The 24,335-nt window shown below is 41.3% G+C and overlaps 1 protein-coding gene across 1 annotated transcript; it reads right to left on the minus strand.

Annotated features, from left to right (window-relative positions):
* Positions 1-2,487: 2,487 nt before the first annotated feature.
* Positions 2,488-24,322, minus strand: nherf1a (NHERF family PDZ scaffold protein 1a). Its single transcript, XM_053414174.1, has 6 exons — positions 23,575-24,322; positions 9,721-9,891; positions 8,113-8,266; positions 7,972-8,018; positions 3,531-3,635; positions 2,488-3,303 (listed from the first exon to the last, which is right to left on the minus strand). Exons 1-6 carry the CDS (start codon positions 24,043-24,045, stop codon positions 3,157-3,159), a joined length of 1,095 nt encoding a protein of 364 aa, XP_053270149.1. The 5' UTR covers positions 24,046-24,322; the 3' UTR covers positions 2,488-3,156.
* Between the last annotated feature and the right edge of the window lie 13 nt (positions 24,323-24,335).

Here is a 24,335-nt window from a genome sequence, read left to right on the forward strand (position 1 = left end):
TGTGTATGTTCAGCACATTAACACTAAAAGGGAAAGAGGGTCCATTTAATTCACGTCACCTGTAAATATATAGATAAATCTATGGTGGCACTGTGTATGTGTGTAGTCAGATATCTTTATATTGAATATATTTATACTTCTATATGTTTGTTTTTTAACAAATGGCGTTCCTATTGACTGACCCAGTGTTTAAAGCACTGGTGTATATTAGAATTGTTATATACACTGGGTTCCAAAAGTTTCAGACCACTTTCCCATAATTGCTTATTGTCAATAAGATGGGAAAATATCTTTCTTGTGGTAAAAGCAATGTATTCCATATATGTGTATGTAGCAGATACGTTTTTACCAAAGTCTGGGATCCTCTGCTGCCGGCACATCAAGACGTTTCTGTGTGAGGAAACTTCTTTAAAAGTTCTGCTTCTTCGAGTGGTGATTTAGGGTCTGTGGAGCTCCGCCCACCTCCCCACAGCTCGCCTCAGGGTGCTGCGGAGAGAACTTACTGTAAATGTGCTGTTTCCAAAGAACGGGAGATGCTCTCCAACGCTTTCAGGGAAGGTCAACATCCTGAACGAACACGTTCCCTATTCAAACATGACTCATGCACTGTGAGAGGAGGAGTTTCTACAGAGGAGCTGCGTGTGCACTGTGTCACGTACCACCAGAATATGTAAAGTCCATTTTTATATTTAAAAAAACTATTGTAAACAGATGAATTTATACTGCATTAAAATGAGACACTATAAAACTTAACAGTAAATATTGCTGAAATTTTATTTTTATTTCCCTAGTCTTTATTTAAAATGGAGTAACAAAATGTATATTATAAAATGTAATGTAACTTTGTGTTTTATTATTTTACTAATGTGTCTGCCAAACTTATTCCAGTGTCACTATGCATTAGTTTCTTGCTTTAACATTTACAGTTTTTATGTTAACTTAAACTTTAAACAAGAGTGTGTCTCTTTAATAACGTCGAGATACTTTTGAGGGAGCCTTGCTCCTCTAACCAATCACAGAAGGCTCAACGTCAGGGATGAGGATGGGGTCACATACACAATCGCATCTTTATCTTTAAAGACGCAATTGTATCGAAGATGCTCCTACAAAATAAAAGTCCCCTTTTGAATATAAGCAATGGCTACACGTAGACATGTGAACTTTAAAGCAGGAAACTTAAGAGTCTTAGAATGAATTAAAACGTCACTTAGACACAGCTTAGAGGTGGAGTCTCTAATTGGCCTGATGAAATAATGATGTAATAACAGAAGCAGCTCTGTGACACAGGTTCTTCAGGTTTACACAGGCCACGTCTATCACAGAGTTGATATCTCTGCTTCCATGTAGTTTCCTTTGCTTGCCTCCATCGGTCCATCTCCTCTTCATCACGCTGACAGAGAATCCACTGCTTTTCCACGAACCCTCTTTTATTCCTTCATCTCTTTGCACTCCCTGATTTACCTTCTTGTTTTATAACTGCTCTCATAAACCTCTCCCCCAACGTTTACCGTGAGAACATGTAGCTGAACTGTAACTTTATCAGGGAGTCGAAATGTTTTCAAAGCATTTTGACACCAAGACATCGAAGTCTTAGCACTATCTGTTCCTCTGTTAATAGTATTATATAGTATTATTGATAAATAACACTGTATCATCCTGGAAGCCATTAAAAAAGAGAATTTGTAATGGAAGTGTTTGTCTGGGTGTGTTCACATAAAAAGTAAAGTGGATTTTAGATGATTCACGCTCAAACTGGAATTTCAATCCAGTTCATTTCACAGAGAATTGTTTGTCTTAAATTTGTTTTCATTAACTATTGATATTTCATCATGAGGGAAACCTCAATGTTTTTTTTTAGGCTAAATGAAACGTTTGAATTGATACTTGAATGGCACCCAGGAGAGGGCGCACCTCCACCATGACCAAACACCAAATCTCACAGTTCCCTAAATAAGCCTGTTTTATTTTTTCATCAAGATCCATGGATTGTTCCCTGGGGGGATTTTGCAAAAGGAAAAAAAAAGGCTTCATAATATTACAAGTGATTAAAAAAAAAAAGCTCCTGGATTAAGCCTGGGTAAGATCCCCCCCATGGATCCACCTCTGAAATGAATTCTCATGAGTTGAAAATCTGAAGAGAGTAGTCTGTGTCCCAAGTCGAGTTGAAAGGACATTCACCCACACAGACACGCTAGACACGCTGTAAAACCAAAAAGCAGAATCATGAGGTGAACCAATCTGGCCCTGTCATGTTAAACACCTATTTGATCCACTGTAATGGTAACAAGACTTGAGTGGCCCTCTTTTTTTTTTGGTGACGTGAATGTTTCCAAGCTCCAGGATGTAAAATACAAAACAGACTCAGTTTCGTTAAATCAAATGTATCCGTTAGCAAATTCTCCATGAGTATCTGAACCTTCATATTTTCACATGTGCATCTTTAAATCTCATCACAAAAAGGACAAACTTATCTGGACTCACACAAAATCTTGTTTCCTCTTAAAATCATTTATTCATGTATGTACAGGTGAAAAAAATTATTTCATTGAATCACATATGAGGGCAGAAGCCCTGGGGGTGGGGGGGGATATGACTGGACGAACCTCACAGAACTTACACAGTCTCCTCATTCGTCTTCAGACGCCAACATTCTGACTGTGCTGTCGTCATGGAATGTTATTCACGGACTCGGCGTTCATTCACAGACACAAAAAAAAAGGTTTTCTCTTTAATTCTAGTTGCTGATTACAGACACCAAGGGTCTGACATTCATTTGAAGTGTAGATTTAAATCACGACTCTGACAATAATCTACTTTTCCTACTATTCCTGACGTGGTCTTTCTTTATTATATGAGAAAAACTGTACATTACTTTTCTTTCTCTCTCCCACATTCTTCTTAATATATTAACATTCATTCTTGTTTGTGACAGTGACATTTCAAATGTGGAAAACCCCTAAATTAAAACCAACAGAATCATCAAATAATACTGTTTCCACACGGGGGAGTTTAAAATGTTCTAAATAAAAACTGTCCTTCAGTTACAGTGTGATAAAAAAGCGAATCCAGACAGAAGGCGGGCTGATTATTTCTCTGGAGTCACGAGTCTGGAGGAGAATGAACTGAAGATGAAGATGATGCCGATGAAGATGATGTTTACAAGTTGCTGAACATCTCGTTCCTCTTGCTCCAGTCCATGGCCGGGGCTTTCTTGGCGGCTCGTTTCTTATGGGCTCTTTCTCTGGCCTGAGCCAATGACATACTGAGACCCAGGCTGTCACCCTGCTGTGGGGCACTCTCAACCTAGACACACACACACACACACACACACACACACACATTAGTCAACAATATATGTTACCCTGGCCCTCGTCTCATGGGCTTGCTTTTTTTTTTTTTTTTTAGATAGTCCTGGCTGCAGCCATTATCATTCTGCTGCAGCTTCTTTATAATTCTGTAAATCCATCACAACAATTCCAAAATAATGTGCCAAAGAGAAACAAAAAGTCAAATAAGGCATCACACTGTACCTCTGGAGGTGGGGAGCTCCTGCTGGCTGCTGGCAGGGAGGTGTCGGACGAGGCATTGGAAGCCGTGGGACTCGCCGGCACGTGAGGCCTGATCACTGCTGACGCCTGTTTAAACACACGACAGACACTGTGTTCATATGTAGCGGGTGTAAGGGGGAGATTAGAATATAAATCTGTTATTGTTGCCTATCATACTGAGAATCATCAGTAGTTCACTTTAAAACACTTACTACTGGTAGCAGAACTGTGTGTGTGTGCGTGTGTGTGTGTGTGCGTGTGTGCGCATGTTCAATGAAGGAACCCGTGAATCACAGTAATAGAAAATGTTTGTGGTTGGCTTGGGCTCGGCACATGAGATTTGATGACAATAAGAGAAATATCGATAATGTGGTTCAGGGGGTAAAGCGGGTCATCCACTAACTAAGGAGCCCCACCTCCTCCAGTCCGCCTGCCGAAGTGTCCTTGGGCAAGATACTGAACCTCACGGCTGTACCAGGAGTGTGTGAATGATGTGTGATAATAAAAGCTCTCTGTGTGTGTGTGTGTGTGTGAGAGAGAGAACGGTTTTGTGTAGCTCGTAGTGTAAGGCTTTTTGAGTCTCTGTACAATATACTTTATACTATGATTAAAATCCATTTACCATATCATCCTTTATACATGTTCAAGGATTAGATAGACTAAGACTATAAAAGTAGTTTGAATTTAAATTAGGATTTAAAAAAGCTAATGGGGACATTTCATGTATATTTATATTTAGCAGATAAAACTTATCTGATCAACACTCGCAAACCAATTCAGCAACGTCCCCTTGTTCTTTGGGGCAAACTAGACCAGACCCCAATCCACATGAATGTTGAGATAAAAACTACATGTAAGGAATAACCAGTCAAATCTGATTTTAAAAAAAAAATTGTTCGTGAATATTTAGTATGTCTGTCCAGTTGTTCCTTCCCTGGATTCTTTGCTGGAGTAAACTACTTCATTACTGATCAGAGTCCTACTTGACCCTACTGTCCAGCAGAGGTCAGTAGAGCCCAGCGGTCAGGAGGCCTGACGTGTGCAGCTCACTTATTACTGTCAAGCAGAGACTCTGCGTCAGCACTTATCTGTGAGCAGGATTGAAAACACATAGACATATTATAAACACTTTCCTGCTCATGTTCATTGCGTGAGCTCTTCTACAGTACACTTGACTCACTCTATGCATGAATGAATGAATGAAGAAGCAGCTGCTCTTCGAAAACATTCAAACAACAAACAAGGGCCAACCGGCAGCACCAAGTGTTGATATTAAATTGAATCTCCTATATTTTTATTTTATATTATTTAATCTTTATCTAATCTGCAAATAAACACAACGCAGCAAGGAGGTAATAAATAAAAGAGATACTACAGGGACTTAATTAAAACAATTGCATCAGATAGCAAAGGTGTAAAATCACCACGGGGACCATGTGGGACTGAGCTCATTCTTTTTAAAAAGGTGCAGAAAACCTGAACCCGGATCAAAACCAGTTCGGCAAGCGCGAGTGTAGATCTGAGGTGACGAAGCTACTGGATGGTGAAGTGACAAGCTGTGAGGAGAAGGGTGAGGTAGTTTGGGAAGTTCCATCAGTCCGGCTTCATAAATGAATAACGGGAAATAGCGGTTTCCTCTTGGCCTTAAGGAACAACCGGACCCATCTGCTTGTGTTGGCAACCGATGAAACCCAGTGTGTACACAAACACACAGCTCGGGTCACAGGTGGTGTTGAGGCCGGGCGCTGGGTTACGCAACCGCCGGTGAATGAGTGATTGTTCCTGCTGAGGCGGAGTAAGATTCTGGCTGCGTGTGCGACTATGTGAACAGCGCTCGTTAGTCAGCTCATTTGCATAATCCCCAACTCGCTTCCAGAGTTAAAGCCACTTCAATCCCATGATCCTCCAGGACACAGACGAGAGAGAGAGAGGGGAGGGGAGGGGGGGGAATGCACAGAGCTGAGCTCTCGTTGCCATGGTGAAGGGTCAGCCACAATGTCACCAGAGGGGCCAATCCACTTTTCCCATGTTGTCACTGTCAGTGTGTGTGTGTGGAGAGCTGAGGGAGGGGGGGGGAGCAGAGTGTTTACTTTTGATAAACTCACCCTGCTGTGCCTGTGGAACGTCACACCACACTGTCTGCTAATTAAAGGGCCCTTCGCTGAATTCACACGTCAAGATCACGGAGGCCATCTAGAAACGTGTCCCATCACGCCTCCTGGGGCTTCACACGCCTTTTATCAACTTTACTCAAGTCCTTATGATGTCATCAGCTCTAGTTACTCACAGCTACAAAGTTTACACCAGAGCGTGTGGTAACTGAGGGCGTTACACATGGGGAAGTACGAGGCGACAATAATCTAGCAACCTGAAAGGTGCACTAGGGGAAATGTAGTTTGCACTGCACATCCTTGCAAATAGGTTTTTGTACTCAAATGTAGTTTCAAAACAAAAATACCCTCCATACACCTGAAGACATGTATCACCTGACCACTCACATACACTGGGTGTGTGGTGTCAACAGGAAGCAGACTGGCAGACTCTGCAGTTGGTTGCTTTGTTACAGGAAATACTATGAACAAGGAACAATAATAATGAAAAGTAAGAGCAGGGATTTATTTTTGTTGGACAGCGACAATGTCCTGACAGGAATTGGATGCAAATTTACTTTTATTTTGGTGGTTAAGTTATGACTGATCTGAACCTGTCAGGAAGCTCAGGTAGGTGAGAGCAGTAAGGACTGTACAGCGACGCAGGCCCAGAGTTGTCAGACTAACTCGGGGGGGGTTAGTGAAAGTAGTGTGAAGTGAAAGTAGTGTGAAGGAGCCTATGGATTTAACCACAGGGTAGAACCGCCTGTGATGCATCACATCTAACTGCTCTCCTCCGAACTCCCCCACATCAATCAGAATGTCAGCCTAACTACAGCAGCAACACCCATTATTATCAGACTTTATTATCTGGCTGCATGTGATACAGCTTAGTTATTTATGAAAGAATATGTAGGTTCTTAATAGAAATACAGATGGGTAACGAGGATTTGAAAACAATAAGCAATCTATACAACAGTCTACATAATTCCCTGCAGATAAAGCAGAGATGGGAAGCGGAAATGAGCGAGGTCATACCACAGAATACCTGGGAGGGGATGTGCACAGAGGCACACCTAGTTACAGACACCTGGAGGGAATTTAAATGGAAAATAATTACCAGATTCTTCAGAACACCAGAGTTATTAACCAAGATGGGCCCTCACATTGACTTTAAATAGAGCTTATCTCATATTAACCATGGTAATCAATCAAGTATTTATTAGCTTTTGCCTTTTTGAATCGTTTCAAAATATTTAAACTCTGTATCCTGTATTTCACTGTTTAATGTTGTCTTGTTTTCTTTTCTTTGAAATGCACTTTCTAAAGTACTTTGAATTTCAGTTGTGTATGAGATGTGCTACTTCCTACTGGGAATACAGGAAAAAAGTGTTATAAGAAAGATGTTTTTGGTGTGATTTCCCTCATATCTAACAAATTCATTTAACTCTTTATTTTGTCCACTATAGTGCAGCGAAGGACCATTTTAGAAAGACAGCAGAAGCCAGAAGGTAAAAAATGTTCAGATTGTGGTTGTGGATTGATATTTAAACAATAATACATTCAACTCAACCTAATTTTGTATTGTTCTATTCACTTGCTTAATGGATAGAAGGGTGGTGGTAAGCTTACTGAATGCATTGTCATTATGTCCACTCCATCAAATGTGTCAAAGCGTGAGTCCTTTAAGAGTTTATTTGAAGTATTGACACTCCCAAATTCCAGGTAGCAGAAGTGAGAATCTATTATGACCAAAACAACGGCAAGTGATTACAATAATAACAGTAGCAGCAAGTGTAGTAGAGCGCTCACCTATGCCGAGGCCCAACAGTAAATTCAACACTGCACCAAATCGCACACTCATGGATATCAGTTCCCTAAATATTCCAGATGTTTTCCTCAAGATCCATGAATTACTATTGCTGCTACTCCCTGGGAAATCAATTACAATGTAATAAATAATAATAAAAGGAAAAAAGATTTTACTTGTGATGTAAAAACTCAAAATAAACGAAGCCAGAAACTGAAGAGGAGTCTTGATGCATTTCCACTACCAGTGGCAGACATATTGAATATACAGTATCAGTCTTCCTAAATGTTGTCAGTCAGAGTGTATCTATGTTGCAGAGTTTAACAAGCCAGACCTGACAGAGAGCACATGTAGACAGCTTCACATAACACTGACCAGGCGTCCTAATCTGCTACCAGGAATGTCCAGAGAGGATCAACGCGGCATTTCCAAGCCACTGTCTGTCAGGGGCCATGTGTGTGTTTGTGTGTGTGTTTGTGTGTTTTGTCTGTGTGTGTGTTTGTGTGGGTGTAGTGGTCCTCACCTCGTGGTCCTCTGATGCTCTCTCTGAGACTGGCTGAGGAAGAGGTCCTACAGTGGGGAAAGAAAACGTAAAGGCCTCTCCTCATCCACATTCACTTGCAATAAACATGTGTGTGTGTGTGTGTGTGTGTGTGTGTGTTACCAGTTAGGTGTTCCTCGGTGGGCAGGACATTGCATCTCTTGAAAAACTCTTCAGTCTCAGCATCGACCACCAGCAGCTCGGTCTTGTCTCCTCCGGCCTTGATGGCCCCGACCACCTCTGAGTGCTGCATCCCGACTACAGTCATACCATTAACCTGAGAGAAGAGGAGAGGAGGAGAGGAGCAGAGGAGAGGAGCAGAGGAGCAGAGGAGAGGACAAGTCCAACGTTTATCTCAACATAGAAATAACTACAAATACTATGATTGTATTCCTCTAACAACCGGTCAGTTTCCATGTACATACTCTTTATTTCCAGATTTATATAAGGTCACTGTTGATCTTCTATATAATATACGGTCACGCAGAGATCACGTGTTTTTGTTTGACATCGACACCTTATCACTGAAAGCTCTCTTCACATCTTTATTGGTGATCTATTTGTGGCCACAACCAGAATATCACCACTGATTGTCAAATATCGATTTTCTTTTTAAATGAAAAACAATATTTTATTGCAATAACACATACTGACACTGAAGCAGCTCACACTCACACACACACATTGAAAACATGATTATTTGTATTAAGAGCAGGAAGTGAATTCCAACCACAAATGGTCACAGGAGACACATATTTGTGCCAGGTGGAAGAACTTAGAGCTGACCACTTGCGCAATAAAAATGGGTAACTTTCAAGCCCTGAATTATATGTCTGTAATATCAAAGTAGTCTTATATATTGCATTCCAGCTGATCCTACACAATGAAGACAGGGATGTCAGCTTTCACTGGTGGAGATATTCCAGTTTCTTGGAATAAGAACATAAATAATAGCATGATCCTAACTCCCACATAAAGGAGAAGCAGGTGATTTATCCTTATATTTAAAAGTAAAGATATCAGTAATGGTATTCCAACCAGTGCTGGCAAATGTCTGGCACATGTGTTATTACAGGGCGTGGCGTGCCAGCCTACTCCGAGCACTGGATCTAATCAAGCATCCAGGGAGATAAGTGACGAAGGAATTCCAGTGGGAGGCTGAGCTGAGGTGGGAATACCGTCAGGAACGTCTCAGTCTCACCAGCTCCCACGCTGGTACAGAACTATGTTCATCTCAAGTGACCCATGATCCCTGCAAAGAATTCATCACATTCTCAGCATTCTGTTTCCCCAAATCCATCTCCTAAGCCCCCGCCACGTCCCGTTTACTGAATGTCGATGCGAATATTGCACACATACAGGATTATACCACTACAGTACACGTCCAGCTCTCGTATTGTTGCTTCGCTCCTGAAATCGAGAGATCCTGCAGACTGTAACTCGGCCCACAGAAACACTAAGTGGATTAACTCTGAGCCTGTTCAACCTGGCCAGAAGACCTGGTCGTCACACACACAGCAAGAGAGAAACCTGCGATGTGCATCAGACGCACAACAAGAATCACTCTTTACGTACAAGACGCACACAGAAACATACGCACATTCCAGTTAGGTACCATCTGTGTTTCCATCTGCTGTTATAGGATTACAGCTGATTCACAAACAAACATAAGAAATCACACACACACACACACACACACGCGCACACGCACACGCGCGTGTTGTTGTGTACCTGGAGGATCTTGTCCTGGGGTCTGAGTCCAGCTCTATCTGCTGGGGAGTCATCGTCCACAGCTCTGATGAACTGGCCCGGTTTAGTCTTCTCACTGTGCAGGTTGAAGCCATAGCCGTTAGTTCCCTTCTTCATGTGGCAGAGACGAGGCCGGAGCCCACCTCTCTCATCCTGCACACAAACACACACAGCAGAATGTCAGTAAGACAGTTCATTTCAAGAAGGACTCTTTACATAAAATATGCAAAGGCAGAACCAGGGAATAGTCGTTCAAAATGATGATATTAATTCAAAATATCACCTAACTCAAGTCATAACTAAGAAGTAAAAATTATAAAATGATGGTAAACATCTTATAACTTGTGATATTGGACTAAATAAATAAAAAATTGTGACTCAGTCAATATCATACAAACTTATACAAAATAATGAGATGTAACAAATTAATGTCTTATCTTAAATTTCACTGATTGGTCCTAGGAAATCAGAAAATTTTTTTTATAGTAAAATACTATTTATTAAGCACTATGTATACCTTAAATACCCTTTAAACCTAAAAGCTCTGTGCTGTGTTAACATTTTTTTTTTTTTTTTTTAAGTTGTATTTAATGCTCTTTACATAATGTAAATTGTTCTGTTTATTGCACATAAGAATGTGAGAAACGCCATTTTGTTCAGCAACTTCCATAGCTATGTAAAAAAACGACCTCTGAACCTTTTTACAGCTGACATGTGCAGTAACAGTGGACGCCCTGATAAAATGACCCCCCCCCAACCACCTGTTGCACTTCCATCACCTAATAAAAACCACAGCAATCTGTCGAGCATCCTCTATCAGTGGCACATCTGTCAATGATTCTCTGCTGAGTGACCATGAAGATCATCCATTGAACCTCAGCTGACTCAAGGCAGACGCACTCCTTCTCAACCACTCACAAAGGGGCTTACACAATTTCACAGAGGTTAATATCAAATCAGAGTAGGTGATGATTGTTGAAGCTCCCTGGGTGGGGCAGGTCGATCTAGGGATCTCGGGAGAACCTTTGGATGGAATCACACATTTATGACAAAACCCACGTAACTCCCGGTTGTTAATGAAGAAGATAAGGATGATATAACACGTGAGGTGCAAGGTACACAATGCTGTGCACTACAGTTTTCTTTCTGCAACAAGCAGAGGCATATACCTCCTTCTTGGTCAGGGGCTGCAACAGTCGATTCAAATTATGGCATGTATGTGAGAGGTCTCATTTGAAGTGATCAACCAACGGAACAGACAGCTCACCTCATCTCAACAGAGCAGTTTTAACATCTTATCAATCATTGTTTTGGGTTCACTCTCTGTCCCACCACTCTCGTCAACCTTTTTTAAGCAGCAGCAATCAGCTGTTTTAAGGAATTCAAGCTCCAAAGAACAGCGTGACAATGGGCCTCATGCAAGACCTGTCAACTTTACTCTATCGCCTTTCTGTGGCGAGTCAATCTTTTCATGTCAATCTATTTTTTCTTTATTTCTGCGACCCATCGAACAGCAATAATACCTCTGCTTTCCTAGATCTCTAAAGTCCATTTGACTTCTATTTACTTTTTTTATATTGATATCGAGACGATATTTTCATGAATGAACACTAGTGTGCACTAGTGCATGGCCTTGTATGGTATTATCGGGGCATTAATTATGCTAATTTGCTATCCTCATGCATGTTTGTTCAAATTAAATAATCAAAGTGGCGTTTACACATTACTCTGATAGATCTCTGTACAAGCACTTCTTGGCTGCTGTAGAGTAGTTGAACCCATCATTTAAGGTGAACGAGCGAACTTTAATCCAGTTACTGCACCACAGGTGAGCAGAGAATCGGCCTGTGGCACAGGAGATGACCACAGATAGACTGCCACCTCTGTGTTTCACTCACACTAGCTCTGCCTCTCTGCCAGTGAATCAATGAACCATCTAAAGAAGCCCACTGTGAGGAGACATGGGATACAGACGTCTTTGATTCCCATCTCCATAATTCTCTACCATGATCACACTACCAGCTTCACATTAATCCCTCTCTCTCTGCATGTGAGTGATATGCTCAGGTAGGTCTATGCCTCTGGTTTAGAGCTGACATATGTTGCTGGTCAGATTTCACTCTCTCCCCACTGGATAAGGTCTGTTGTTTTCGTCAGCCTGAGTACAGAGAGTCCTAACGGGCCAAGGTCCCGGGCGTTGTGACAGCACCCAGCAGGGAGGTGGAGGAGGGATAAGGGAGGGAGTGAGAGAACCTCAGGGAGAATACCAGGCTGGGTTTCTTACTGATCAGATTCAAAAGTGTTGACATTTTCTGTATAATTCTCAGTGAGAATGATCATCCTAGCTACTAGCAGAGCTGAAATAATATCTTTCACCACAGACTCCTTTAATAATTCGGCCAGCAGGTGTCTCTGCCTGTATAGAGCAGCCTTTTGTTCTTTGCTGCCTCCCTTGCATTTGGCCTCAGTGTGAAAAGACCGTGGTGCTTTTTACTGAAGCTGAGAACTGATTAAACACAGATCATTACGGTACCGCTCAAACGACCATGAGAAAAATATAGAAACGCTAAGTTAATGTTGAGAGGTTTTGTGTTTCACAGCAGCTGTCTCTGACACACTGGAAAACCAGATTTGTCAGTGCGCACAGGAAAACCACACTGTCAGCAGAGCCACACGTAATCAAACTGTGCAGCGGCAGTGGGTGCTGTATGATAATGACACCACGGGCTGAAGTCCAGCAGTCAGCAGAGTCTCTTCCGCATGCTAACTCTGAAACTATTTTCAGTGTTTTAATTGATAACGCAATCCTCTTCTGTGGAAACACATCATTAAGGAGGTGTTTCCACACCCAAATCTATCTGAAATACTTCTGTGATATAATCAGTGACTGTGACTGGCCAACAATGATAAGATGATCCCAACATAGAAGTTTTTAGTGGTGCAGTATTCAGTCACCCATACTAACTCTTACCATGTTGACGAGTGGTATGCCACTTCATGGTTTGCTACATTTTGTCACGTACATGCTGTTAGAAAAGTGTTACCCAGTGGAACATACTACTTTGGCCAATAGTATATTATAGCTAAAGGCATGTTACCCATGTAATAATGTTACTTGTTAAATACCAGTGATGTACAATATATCAGTGCACATTGAGATACAGAGAATGCTCTGAGAACTAAATAGTGCAGGGCCACTCAACCTATACACCATGCTTTGATTATTATTATATATTTTAAATAACCAGAACTGGCCTCATCCCCAAAAACGTTGGCACCATTAAAATGTGTTAAATTAGCTATTAGCAGCAACTCTTTTGGATGTAATGAACAACCACTACCATCATGAAAACCTTCCTGAGGCTTTGTTACATAGATAATAATCTATGACTTCTGCATCAGAAGATTTATAAATATTCAACAATCTGAAAACATACATATCATGACTGTGCTCAGATTTAGCCGCTCAGGGGTTAGAGTGGGTTGTCCTATAACCAGAAGGTCGGCGGTTCGATCCCAGTTTTCACCATTCAGCATGCTGAACTGTCCATGGGCGAACCAGAGACACATCGTATTAATGTTTGTGTGAATGGCGAAAAACTAAGGAAAAAATTTAAAAATAATACAGTAAACTAGTGGTCATCAAAACTAGAAAAGAAGTTGCCGGAGCAATGTGAAGTCAAGCCCGTTTCTGCTGCTGAAGCTGTGCATCACATGGACCAAAGTACAGAAACTAATCTGTTGTTTTACGAGACCTGTCTCTTTCACCTCATGCAGCATCACATATCTCTCCATGCCTACACTTTATATAAATGATTTATTATGTGTCTAAACACATAAATATACATTCCATACTCTACAACTTGAAATAATACCTACAGTAAATGAGAATCTTATGTAATATCCAGTGTAGAGAGGTTAGTAATAAAAGTGATAATATGTTCAGCTGTCGTGACCTTGGCTGAGTTTTTCATCCTTGACATTTGAGATAACGGACTTATCCCCTGCAGCTAAACTGACAGAAAGCCTCACATATTGTACAGACGTGTTAGGTAAAAAAAAACTGTAGGTCACAAACAAGCACAGCATTGCAGCCAAATACTCTGACTGTCAGGTCGAATGAAAGATCTGAGGTGTATGAGCTCAGAGGGACAAGTGCTCACTCTGTCAACCGCCACACGACCTCTGCCACGCCTAACTCTACAATCTGACGATGCACGAGCAGTGTGTTTCTTCGATTAAGAATTTTATTGGACACTTAACACTCCACTTAGCAAGCAATTTGACTGGCTGCTTTATAACAGACCCTGAGAGCATGTCATTATTTCACTTTTTTTATTTAATTTACATCAACTGACCTGTTGTACACTATTTCTTGTACGTCAGGACAACAAAGGAAATCTTTAAGGCCGCAGCACAAAAGTAGCACTTAGCTATGACCATCACAAAGCTACCACAAGGGAATGAGATACACTGCTGTCTGTAACGATCAGCCGGTAAGAGTAAAAAGTAATCCATCCATTCTCTATATCACTCATCCTTTGAAGGAGGTGGCAGGAGCTGGAGCCAATCCCTCCTGCTGACCCCCAAACAAGTCAGTGGCATATGGGAATTTGGAAAAAACTAAAACCATTGTGGTTTGCCTCCACATGGAGATCAGAGGTCACACCCAACTACAGTAGATTACCTGCATCCTTGTGGGGATTCACAACAAACAAACCAGCCAGCAGTGGTGGAGGAAGTACTGAAGTTAAGTACTTAAGTAAAAGTACAAGTACCCAGGAAAATATATACTTAAGTAAAAGTAAAAGTACTACATCAACAATCCTACTTAAGTAAAAGTAAAAAGTACTTACTTTTAAATTTACTTCAAGTATTAAAAGTAAAAGTACTCATGCAATGGGTTGTCTCTCAATGTCTAGGCTGTGCCATTTTGATAAAGAATGCTGATAATACTGGTAATACTCATGCCTCTACAGATGTCACTAATAGTAATAATTATAAGCAACAACATTTATTTATTGGAAAGGTTGGTGTACTTATTGTGCTTACCCTCTGTAATACTGTTCACATTCTATTTTACAATTCTGCGGATGACAAGTTATCTACCAGGGATTATCTGCAAAGTGAATACCATGAAGCCAAACCAATAAAGACAACATGTTGTATCTTTAAATATTTTATTTAATTGTAAACGTGTAAAAAATGGAAACATGGAACATGAAAAACAACTGTAAAACTGGTCAGAACAAGGCAGATCTTAGAATGAGAAATTTAAAATGAAGGACCTTGAAATGAACATTTGACCATTGGTCAGGCAGCCAAAATATTCATCCTCTGAATATTTTTAAATGGTTTAGACGGAAAGAGAAATGTTATACTTTTATTTTGAAAAGGTAGTTCGCTAAATGGCAGGTGTGCCTCGTTGTTGCATGAAAAGGCATTACTTTTAGTTGTTTAGCACATGGCTGATGAAGGCACAAGGTTTGTGGTTATTTCGTTACTTGTTGTCATTATTATAAACATAATCCTAAACGTCTTTTTGCGGTGTAAGGACACGTGTGTGTGTGCGTTTAAACTTCCAAAACAGCAACCCAATCCATATTTCCCGAAACTGTGTTCATAAAATGTAACGAGTAACGACACATATTGTAGAAATGTAGTGGAGTAAAAGTATAGATAATAGCTTAAAAATGTAACGGAGTAAAAGTAAAAAGTATGCACTATTATTTTTACTAAAGTAAAGTACAGATACGTAAAAATGTACTTAAGTACAGTAACAAAGTAAAAATACTTTGTTACATTCCACCACTGCCAGCCAGCTCTTATGAATGCTTTAAACAAACTAAATTGACCTCTGTCAAGACGGCCATTACAGCACTTTAACAGAAATAATCTCCATCCATACTAACACGTCTATCACATGACCTTTCAAGCACACTGGACAAAGAACAAGGAACAGCAATGCCAAAAAGCTAGGACCACTAATTTCTAGAATCAACTATTACTGTTACTGAAAGGGTTAGCAATGCTTGTAATTCAATATCCAAGATGATGCGCGATTCAGTGGATGAAACTTAACACATATGTACCGTCATAGAAACAACATGTAGTTTGTAAACTGTTTGACTGCAGCATTAGCCTAGTTTTACTGTGACAGCACCAGCCACAGTAAACATTCCCTAAGCTTGTTGAATATCAAAGGTTAATGGTTTTACAGCTCGCTGTAGTTAAACATCAGGTCCTGTGCTCCAACCTGGTTAGTGAAGACTAACTTGTTGGGAGGACCTTGAACTAAGGGCGAAAAAACACTTCAGGAGTGTGGTGTGAAAATTGAAATAACTATATCTGGGCTCAGTTCTACAGAAGGGAAACAAGGCTATACCCCAACGCTTGATTCTATAGTTCTACAGATACAGGGTGACGGCCCCACGTCAACAAATGGAGCTATTTTTGTAGCACCACCCGAACAGGTTTGCATGACAGCTAAACGTGTTGTGACACATATGATCCTCCACTTTGCTGTTTGACGTCCAAACTGTACATACAGAAGGACTATGCACTTGCTGGATTAGAATATAGCTTTGTGTTCACTGCCTGAGGAGGGTATTGGCTTACATAATCACACATACAGGACACTGCATAGAACTGCCACTGTATGCAATATCGTGGTTATCATTAACTGGCTGGGACAAAGACAAACAATGTGGCCTCAGCTCTATAGCAACTAGCTACGAGAACAGGAAGTGGTTTCTTCACATGCAGCTTCCATCCAACAGCCTTCATCTCTACTGACAGAGGAACCTGCCTTGTGTACGTATGAAGTCATGTTTATATGTGGTGTCTGCGTGTGTGTGTGTGTGTGTGTGTGTGTGTGTTTAGAGACATGGTCCCTGCCCAAATGCAACTAAAGTTAGTTTAAGATTCATTATTATTAAACATTCTTTTTTCTAGACACAATTTAACCACAATTACAACAAGACCCACAAGGGAGTGGAGAATAGATGACACACCAAAGCTTGGTGGAGTGTGAGTGTAATGGAGAAAATACAAATTTCCAAAGTTCAGACAACAAGATGAGGTCGAACAATGGAAGAACAAAGTGGTTTGGTAACCTATATAAATCATTATAGCACAGGTCCTTTACTGAAGATTAGCATTTTGCTAATGTCAAGTAACATTTTACTACAATAATATGAAGAGAAACATTCGCTGGTACCATGGTTAGCCATTAGCAAGTTGCCATCAGATAAAGTTCAGGATAGCAGGCTTAGTACTTCAGAAGTCCAGGTTATCCTTTTAATGCAAATGCTAGTGAAGGTGCCGATGGAGGGGTGGGTGAAGGGTTTGACTCCACAAAACACATTAGGAGTTTCAGGGATAAACCATTTTTAGCCTAGGTGACGCGATTGGAATCAATTGTATTGGACTTTGCCCCAATGCTGTTAACCCCTGAGAGTCCAGAAGTGTTTCATGGACTCAAACACTTCACCCACCCACCCCTCCATCGGCATAGTGGTGAGTAGATGATGAGGGAATTTTCATTTTTCATTGTACAATCCGTTTAACTATTCTAGGAAGAATCTGCTTGCCCATGGAGAAGCTGGATTAAGTGGAATGCAAGAGGATGTAATGGATGGATGCTTCACAGAATCTTGTATAGATTGACTGGACATGAAAAGGGTGACACTAAGTATCAAAAATCTCCATATTTCAGAAGACATCGCATTTGCTGGATTCTCCCTTTAGATACTTCTAAATGAACAAAGAAGTAGCCTGATGCTATAGCTTGAGGACACAGCCAAATATAGTCTTGTCAATTCTTTCAGCAGGGAAAGGCTTCAAAGACACTATTACTAATTACTTGGACCAAATGGAATTCTAATCCCTGTCATCCCAAAGCCATAGATAAAATCTGCATGGATCTGCAGATATTCAGTGGACAGCTTAACTTCACGGTCCAGTCAATGCTGAAGGGATCAAAAAGATCATAGTAGTGATGGCTCCAAAGTCTTGATTAAACAAAAAAAATGCTGAAAAGGAATCTATGTCTTCTTGTTCTTAAATCCTAAGGAAGCAATCCCAGGAAAGGACTGTGGGGGAATGACTTGGACAAAAACAGGGGCTATTTTAAAACTGTGTGCATCTTTGCTTAGAGTTTGTCTCCAAGAAAACAATGAGGCAGTGATGATCTTAGTCAGTTGATGCCAACAGCACTTTAATGAAGTCTGTTGTGGATAATAGGGCAGATGTGGCTCAAGAGGTAGAGTGGGTCGTCCACAAAACATGAATTTCAAGTTTATCAATTTAAGTACTTCAATTGAATATTTCTGTTCAACAGTACAGTCTCACCACAATATTTAAGGATGGTGGTTTAATACCCCAAATTGCTGTGTCTTTATAATGTCAGCAAATTCTGAATAATACTTTTTCAAAATGCAACACTCAAGGTCCAAACAGCATGGCACAAGTGCATTTAGGATGTGTTCAAATCCACTTTTGTTTAACAGCTGGAAACTGGTGGCCACATGAGGCGCATGATTCTAAATGGCTCTTAGTTAATAATGGGTGTGGTTTAGGTATAAAATGAAATAGAGTGGCACTGCACCAAGGCCAAACATTCCCTTTAAATTCAATCAATCGCACAAGGGATATTTACCATTTTTTCCTATCTTTTAAGACTAACAAATATCAAATGTATTATATGAATTTTTTCCAGTGAAATCAATGGACAATAGCGCAAAACAGCAATGTTAAAGGGGACATATTATGCCCATTTTACCACAAGTTGATATGGTTCCTTGGGGTCTTAATGAAATGTCTGTAACATATTTTGGTCGAATTACCATAAGGATCATTTAAAACAGCACCCTTTTTACCCTGTCTAAAACAGCCCTCCTCAGATTGACCTGTTTTGAGTGCCCCCCTCACCCCCAGTGAGCCTGGCTGCAAGAGCCCCAGCCCCCCAGCGCAGCCCCGCAGTGGGAGCAGTGGGAGCTTGAGCTGGCGCAGCAGCAGCATCCTTCCACACTGTTGAGTCAACGTTTAGAGGAAGCGGTGGAGCCCGGCTAGCGTTAGCTCGCCGTCCAAGGCGAGACTCCCTACAGGGGCATGGTGGGACTATGACGTTTATTTCGATCGTAATCCCATTGGACGCACTCTAGCGTATCGTTTCTGAAATAGAGGAACCACAACAAATCGCGGGAGTTGTTTTTTTCCAGAGTTTTTGGGACGGTAGACATGCCAGATACCAAAATGAATGTGTAGAAGCACTACAAAAGTGGAATTTTCCTAATATGTCCCCTTTAAGAAAGTGGGAAAGAAAATGCAGGATCTGTTTTCGGATCTGGATCTGCACTCCAATGCTCAGTTTTTTTCTATATCTTGCTTACAAACAATTCAGAATACCATCTCCCATTTAGTAAAAGTCAGGTGCGCCAATTGCTAATATAAGACAGATTTTCCAGGTAATAACAGACTTCCCTGCTGTGACTTTGTGCAGGTGCAGACCATCTGTGTGTAACCAGCAGTGTTTGCACATTGTACACCTACCTACGACGTAGGTGCATATTACTTATCTTTATAATGTGCTTTAAACTAACAGTGAAATACTGCATCACTGACTTCAGACCAGGTTATTGTTGATAAAATGTGGAATCGCTTTCCACTAGCTCAAGAAAATGCTCCAAACAATGTGCCTGACCACACCTTTAATTTAATTATCAATTTTTAAATTATCTTTCTGGCCATCAACTTAAAGATTTACGAGCTTGATATATATATATCTGCTGATATATCCAATAAAAAAAAAAACAGCTTCACCTTTAAAGAACAAAAAAGTCCCGCTTAGAACATGGTGAAAGGTATTTTAAAAATTGAAAGTATATAATGAAATATTTATACATGTACTAAGTTTGTAAAGTCCAGTATTGCTCAAGCAACAGCATGACTAATCAACTTTTTAGTCCATTGCTACATAAGCAAAATGCTTGTAGTTATGTTAATGCCTGAGACACAATATTACACTGATCGGTTGAAGCACAAGTGCTAAAGAGGTCCACATGTAATGAATTGGTTTGATACCATAGCTGGAAACATTCAGTCAATGGAATAAACCAACTGCAGCCATGTTGAGTAACATCGAGGTAATCTTGATTTACAACATTCCCTACTCCTGACCTAACAAAGTGGCAGATTAATTGCCCTTTCAAAGGCTCATATATGAGCTGAGTGATAAGATATGCTGTGAAACACTGAAGGAGAAATGCTTCTTTGGAAAGACGAGAGCTGCCTGTGCTGCCCCACGGCTGTCACCCTGAGCGTAAGGATCCAGGAGTTAAAGAGTGCAAAGACGGAGCCCACAGGGGGAAAAGGATTGTTGACCATAAGGGTAAATGTGGTAAATCAGTGTCCTGTGTAACCAATGGATTGTCGATTAAAAGCTGACCAGCAAACTAATTTTCTCTGACAAAAAAGCAGCAGTGCGGGTTACTTCACAGGAGTGAAATGACAGCAACTACTTATGTTTGGTCAAGAACCTCATTAAATTAAGCTTCGCCTCCTATCTTTGAACACCCATTCATCTAGGATCCTATTATCTCATCATTTATTTGACATTTCCACATCTACAAGTCGAGAACAAACTGCTAGTTCATGCACTCACACACATTCTCATTCCACTCCAGCCCCATTGACAGTGTATGTAAAGTGAGGGTGTAGGTATTTCAGGGTCAGCGTGGCCTCCTTGTTGAGGCGTGAGAGCCCTCTCTACTTTCCTCCCTGGCCTAGACGTCTTTCTCCACATGCAAACACTGCTGACAAAAGCCTCTTCTCTCTCTGCTGTTCCGAGTCTCTATGGTGACCAACAGAGTTCTTGGAGCGCTGGAGGACTGAGTCGCTGGAGGCCAGGATGTTACAATAATATGATGACATGCTCGCTGAGTTCAGGCTTTTATCTTGCGAGCAAAAAAAAAAAGCAATCTCTGCAGAACTAGATATCCAACCCCTTGTAAAGACTATCACTATAAAGGCTTTGGGTGTATTTAGAGTGAAGAAAGGTTGGTGACTGAGACCTGGGCTGCAATACCAAGTCTACCCACCGGCAAAGACGTGAAAGAAACAATTGTTTAAACAGTTTAATGCTCAGCAGGGCTAGATTTACGTCATCAATGGCCAGCCCACTCAAGTCTATCCCACTTGGAGGCTGGTATCAGAGGCCAGTATCAGACCATTAGTCAGGCTCTGTGTGTACTCAAGAACTTGGCTTTTTAATCTGGGCTCTTCTGCCTTGGCTGCAGTATCCTCCTCAGTGTTCTTAAGCTCAGCTAACTTTTCTTAATGCTTAACTGATGTTAAGTTAACATGTGTAAAGTCCAGAGTAGTGGCACTTTCAATGTTGCCTTAGAACCATAAAGCATCTAGAGATTACTTTCAAGAGTCAGGAGCCAGCGCTGTTGGTGCAAAGTTTGTTCATGCCTCTAATGTGAACACAAACCATATTGGGTGATAGCAGACATTTGGTGGTGGTGGTGGTTTGACATTTGTTTGTAATTAACTCTCCTAAAAGAAGCTACATTTGTCTGGACAGCCCTAAAAGCCCGACTGTCTATGTCTGACTGACAAAATGCTAGAGAGACTAACACCATTGGATCGACTTCTCCCAGTGGTAATTGCTCTTTCCCATTTAATTTAATTGAACTATTACGTAATGGGCAAGTGTGACTCTTTTCTGTTGGCCGCCCCAATACTCTCAGATCTGGTGTCAGCTGTTTGATAATTTCTGCTGCAGAGATCTGCAGGTCCACTGTGAGAACATCTGCTGCTCAAGTGGAAACTACTAGTGTTACGAAGAGATAAACCACTGACGATTTAAGAAGCCCAGCAGGAGAGACCACATACATATCTAAAACTTCCTATCAGTTTCAAGGACTTTTCAAAGTTGTATTTTGGACATTTTAAGGCCTAAAATGTCTTGGATTATATCGTAGGTTGTGATCGTAGATAGTGGGGACTACGATTACAACCCGACTGCTTTATATACAATAAGCCGACTCACATACTCTATACTTACTGACAATGACTCCAATTTATTTTTCATTGCTGCTCCCTAAAATATCAGACATTTCTCTTATGTATAAATACTTCAAACATTGAAACACTTCTTCTTTGTATGATGTCATCTTTTTAGGTTTTCATTCCAATTATTATCCAAATATTTATTTGCTTGTACGTAATATCGTCCTTTTCTTTTTATTGTTGCTATTCTCTCTCTTTATTTGTACTTTCTGCTTTTTACGTGATGCTGTCTTCTTGTTGCTTTTAATTATTGGTTGTTTTCATTAGTGTCAGTCGATTTTTGTGATTGCCCCCCCAAATATCCTGTGTCTGCTTTGTCTGTCAAAGCAATTTGTTTCCAATCTTATTGGTTGGAAACATTGATGCATTTCTACGCTACTTGATGATGTCATTCCTACTGTGGGATCATAAATTGATCTAATTCAGCTTTATATCATGTCTATAGTCCTATTGGATGCAGAGATACCTGTAGCTTTAAAAATATGCATTTTTTTAACTATAGATGACATACTTTGGTGATTTCTTCATGTCGTTCTTCACACGTCAAACGCCATTATATGATGGGAAATCCTTTTCTGACCAATATCAGCTTTAGATCGTCTCGCTTTTCATTCATTGTGGAGATACCTTGGACAAGGAGTTTTTCAGACCGGATTTTTCTTGTCCTTGACCGATTGACTGCATAGTCAGCTCGTAAAGTTAATCATCTGGAGACACCCCCCTGAGTAATTATCTCACCAAATTTGGTTCAGAGTTGCTCACAGTTTAACACTTCCTCAGCGAGGCAATTACACAGCAATTAAATCAGGGTTTACAAGCTTTGAAACAATAATGTTCTGAAATTGTTTTAGAACCCACAGCAAACGCCTGGTCTTTCAAAGTACTTCAGTTTTAAATGTGGTGCACGGTCTCAGATTCCAAGATATGAAGTCAGAGCATTAGTAGTGTTACTAATCCAGCTCTTTTCTACAAAGCTTATTCTGAAAGTTTGATCATTGAATGTCTGGCCAAGCAATAAGAGCTTCCCTACTCTATTATGTCAGTTTATATAATTTAACGTGCCAGTGGATAATGTAGTGGTGTTAAGTTGACACAGTCTCAATGACCTACATCGGTTTGACAAGGCATCTGATCCAACAAGCCAAACTTGACGGGGGAATTCAAAACGGTAAACACAGAGACACCGGTACATATATATGACAAAGACTTTGTTTCACAGGAGGAAGTCAAAGGTCGGTAGCATTTCACTGTGCTGTGTCACCTCTCTGTTAGTGGCCACATGGTAGGAAACCTATTACCGGTGACGCTGAACTCAGATCAGATCATAGGATACAAACCAGGGGCTCTTCGCTGATCTGACAGTGAGATGATATACTGATGATATTAATGTATCAGTCGTTGTTAATGATGCTGCAAAACAATGATCTATATGTCTTTATGACAATATTGATTTTTTTCACATTATTCACGCACTGTGTCATAAAGTAGCCTGATTCACCAGGTGTACAAAGTGCTGTTTACCAGAAACACACATTTCCATCTGGGTATTTGTGGAAGAAACAGCTTCTAAACTAAGAAACTCAGAGATTCTAAATAAATTAAAGAAAGTGAGGTTCAGTGTTTTGTGACACATAATGACATAAAGGCTGATTTTCTAGTTTAAAAAAAAAAAATACTATAATAATCAGTTGGATGTATTGATAGGTGGAATTGAACACAGTAGAGGTGTGCAGTGGGTCAACCAGAGGGACTGTTCCTTACCTTGATGCTGGAGCTGACACTCAGCCTGTCTGACCTCTGCGAGGACGTGTCCCCGTTCTCCCGCGGGACAGGGGTGGCCTCCCTCGGGGTGCCGTTGCTCTGTGTCTCCGCCCGCTCTGAGTCGCTGTCCCCGCCGGGCAGCGGGATCCCCTCCGTGGCGTACTCTCTCCGAACCTGCAACCCGTGCTTCTTCAGCAGCTCGGTGGTGTCGGCGTCCACCACGATGAGCTCCAGAGCCCCGGAGGTGGCTCTTATCCTGCCGACGACCTGTTGGTGGTTCTCGCCCTCCACGCTCTCCCCGTTCACGAACACCAGGCGGTCGCCGGCTTTGAGCCCGGCCGCGGCGGCGGGGGTGTCGGGCTCCACCAGCCGGATGAACTGGCCGGTCTTGCCCCGCTCCCCGTGCAGGTGGAACCCGTAGCCGCTGGGTCCTTTCTCCAACTCACACAGTTTGGGTCGGAGGCTCGACATGTTTGAAAGTGACAGAAACCGGAGTCCTCAGCTCCACGGACCACTTGAAACTCTTCACAACGCGCTGACGAGTCCCGCGACAACAGAAGCACACAGACACCTGTTCGACGTACTTCACTTCCGCTGAACTGACTGAGCCGCTGGAAACTTTCCCCTGATGACGCTGAGAGTTCACTCCTTCTCACGTGCACAAACACGAACACGAACACACGCGCGCGCGCACACGAACACACACGCCCTACCCTCCTGACCTGTTGAGTTGCAACAGTTCGCTCAGTGTTATTACACCG

The sequence above is a fragment of the Pleuronectes platessa genome, chromosome 21 (genome assembly GCF_947347685.1).
Source record: "Pleuronectes platessa chromosome 21, fPlePla1.1, whole genome shotgun sequence".
Lineage (NCBI taxonomy): Eukaryota > Metazoa > Chordata > Actinopteri > Pleuronectiformes > Pleuronectidae > Pleuronectes > Pleuronectes platessa.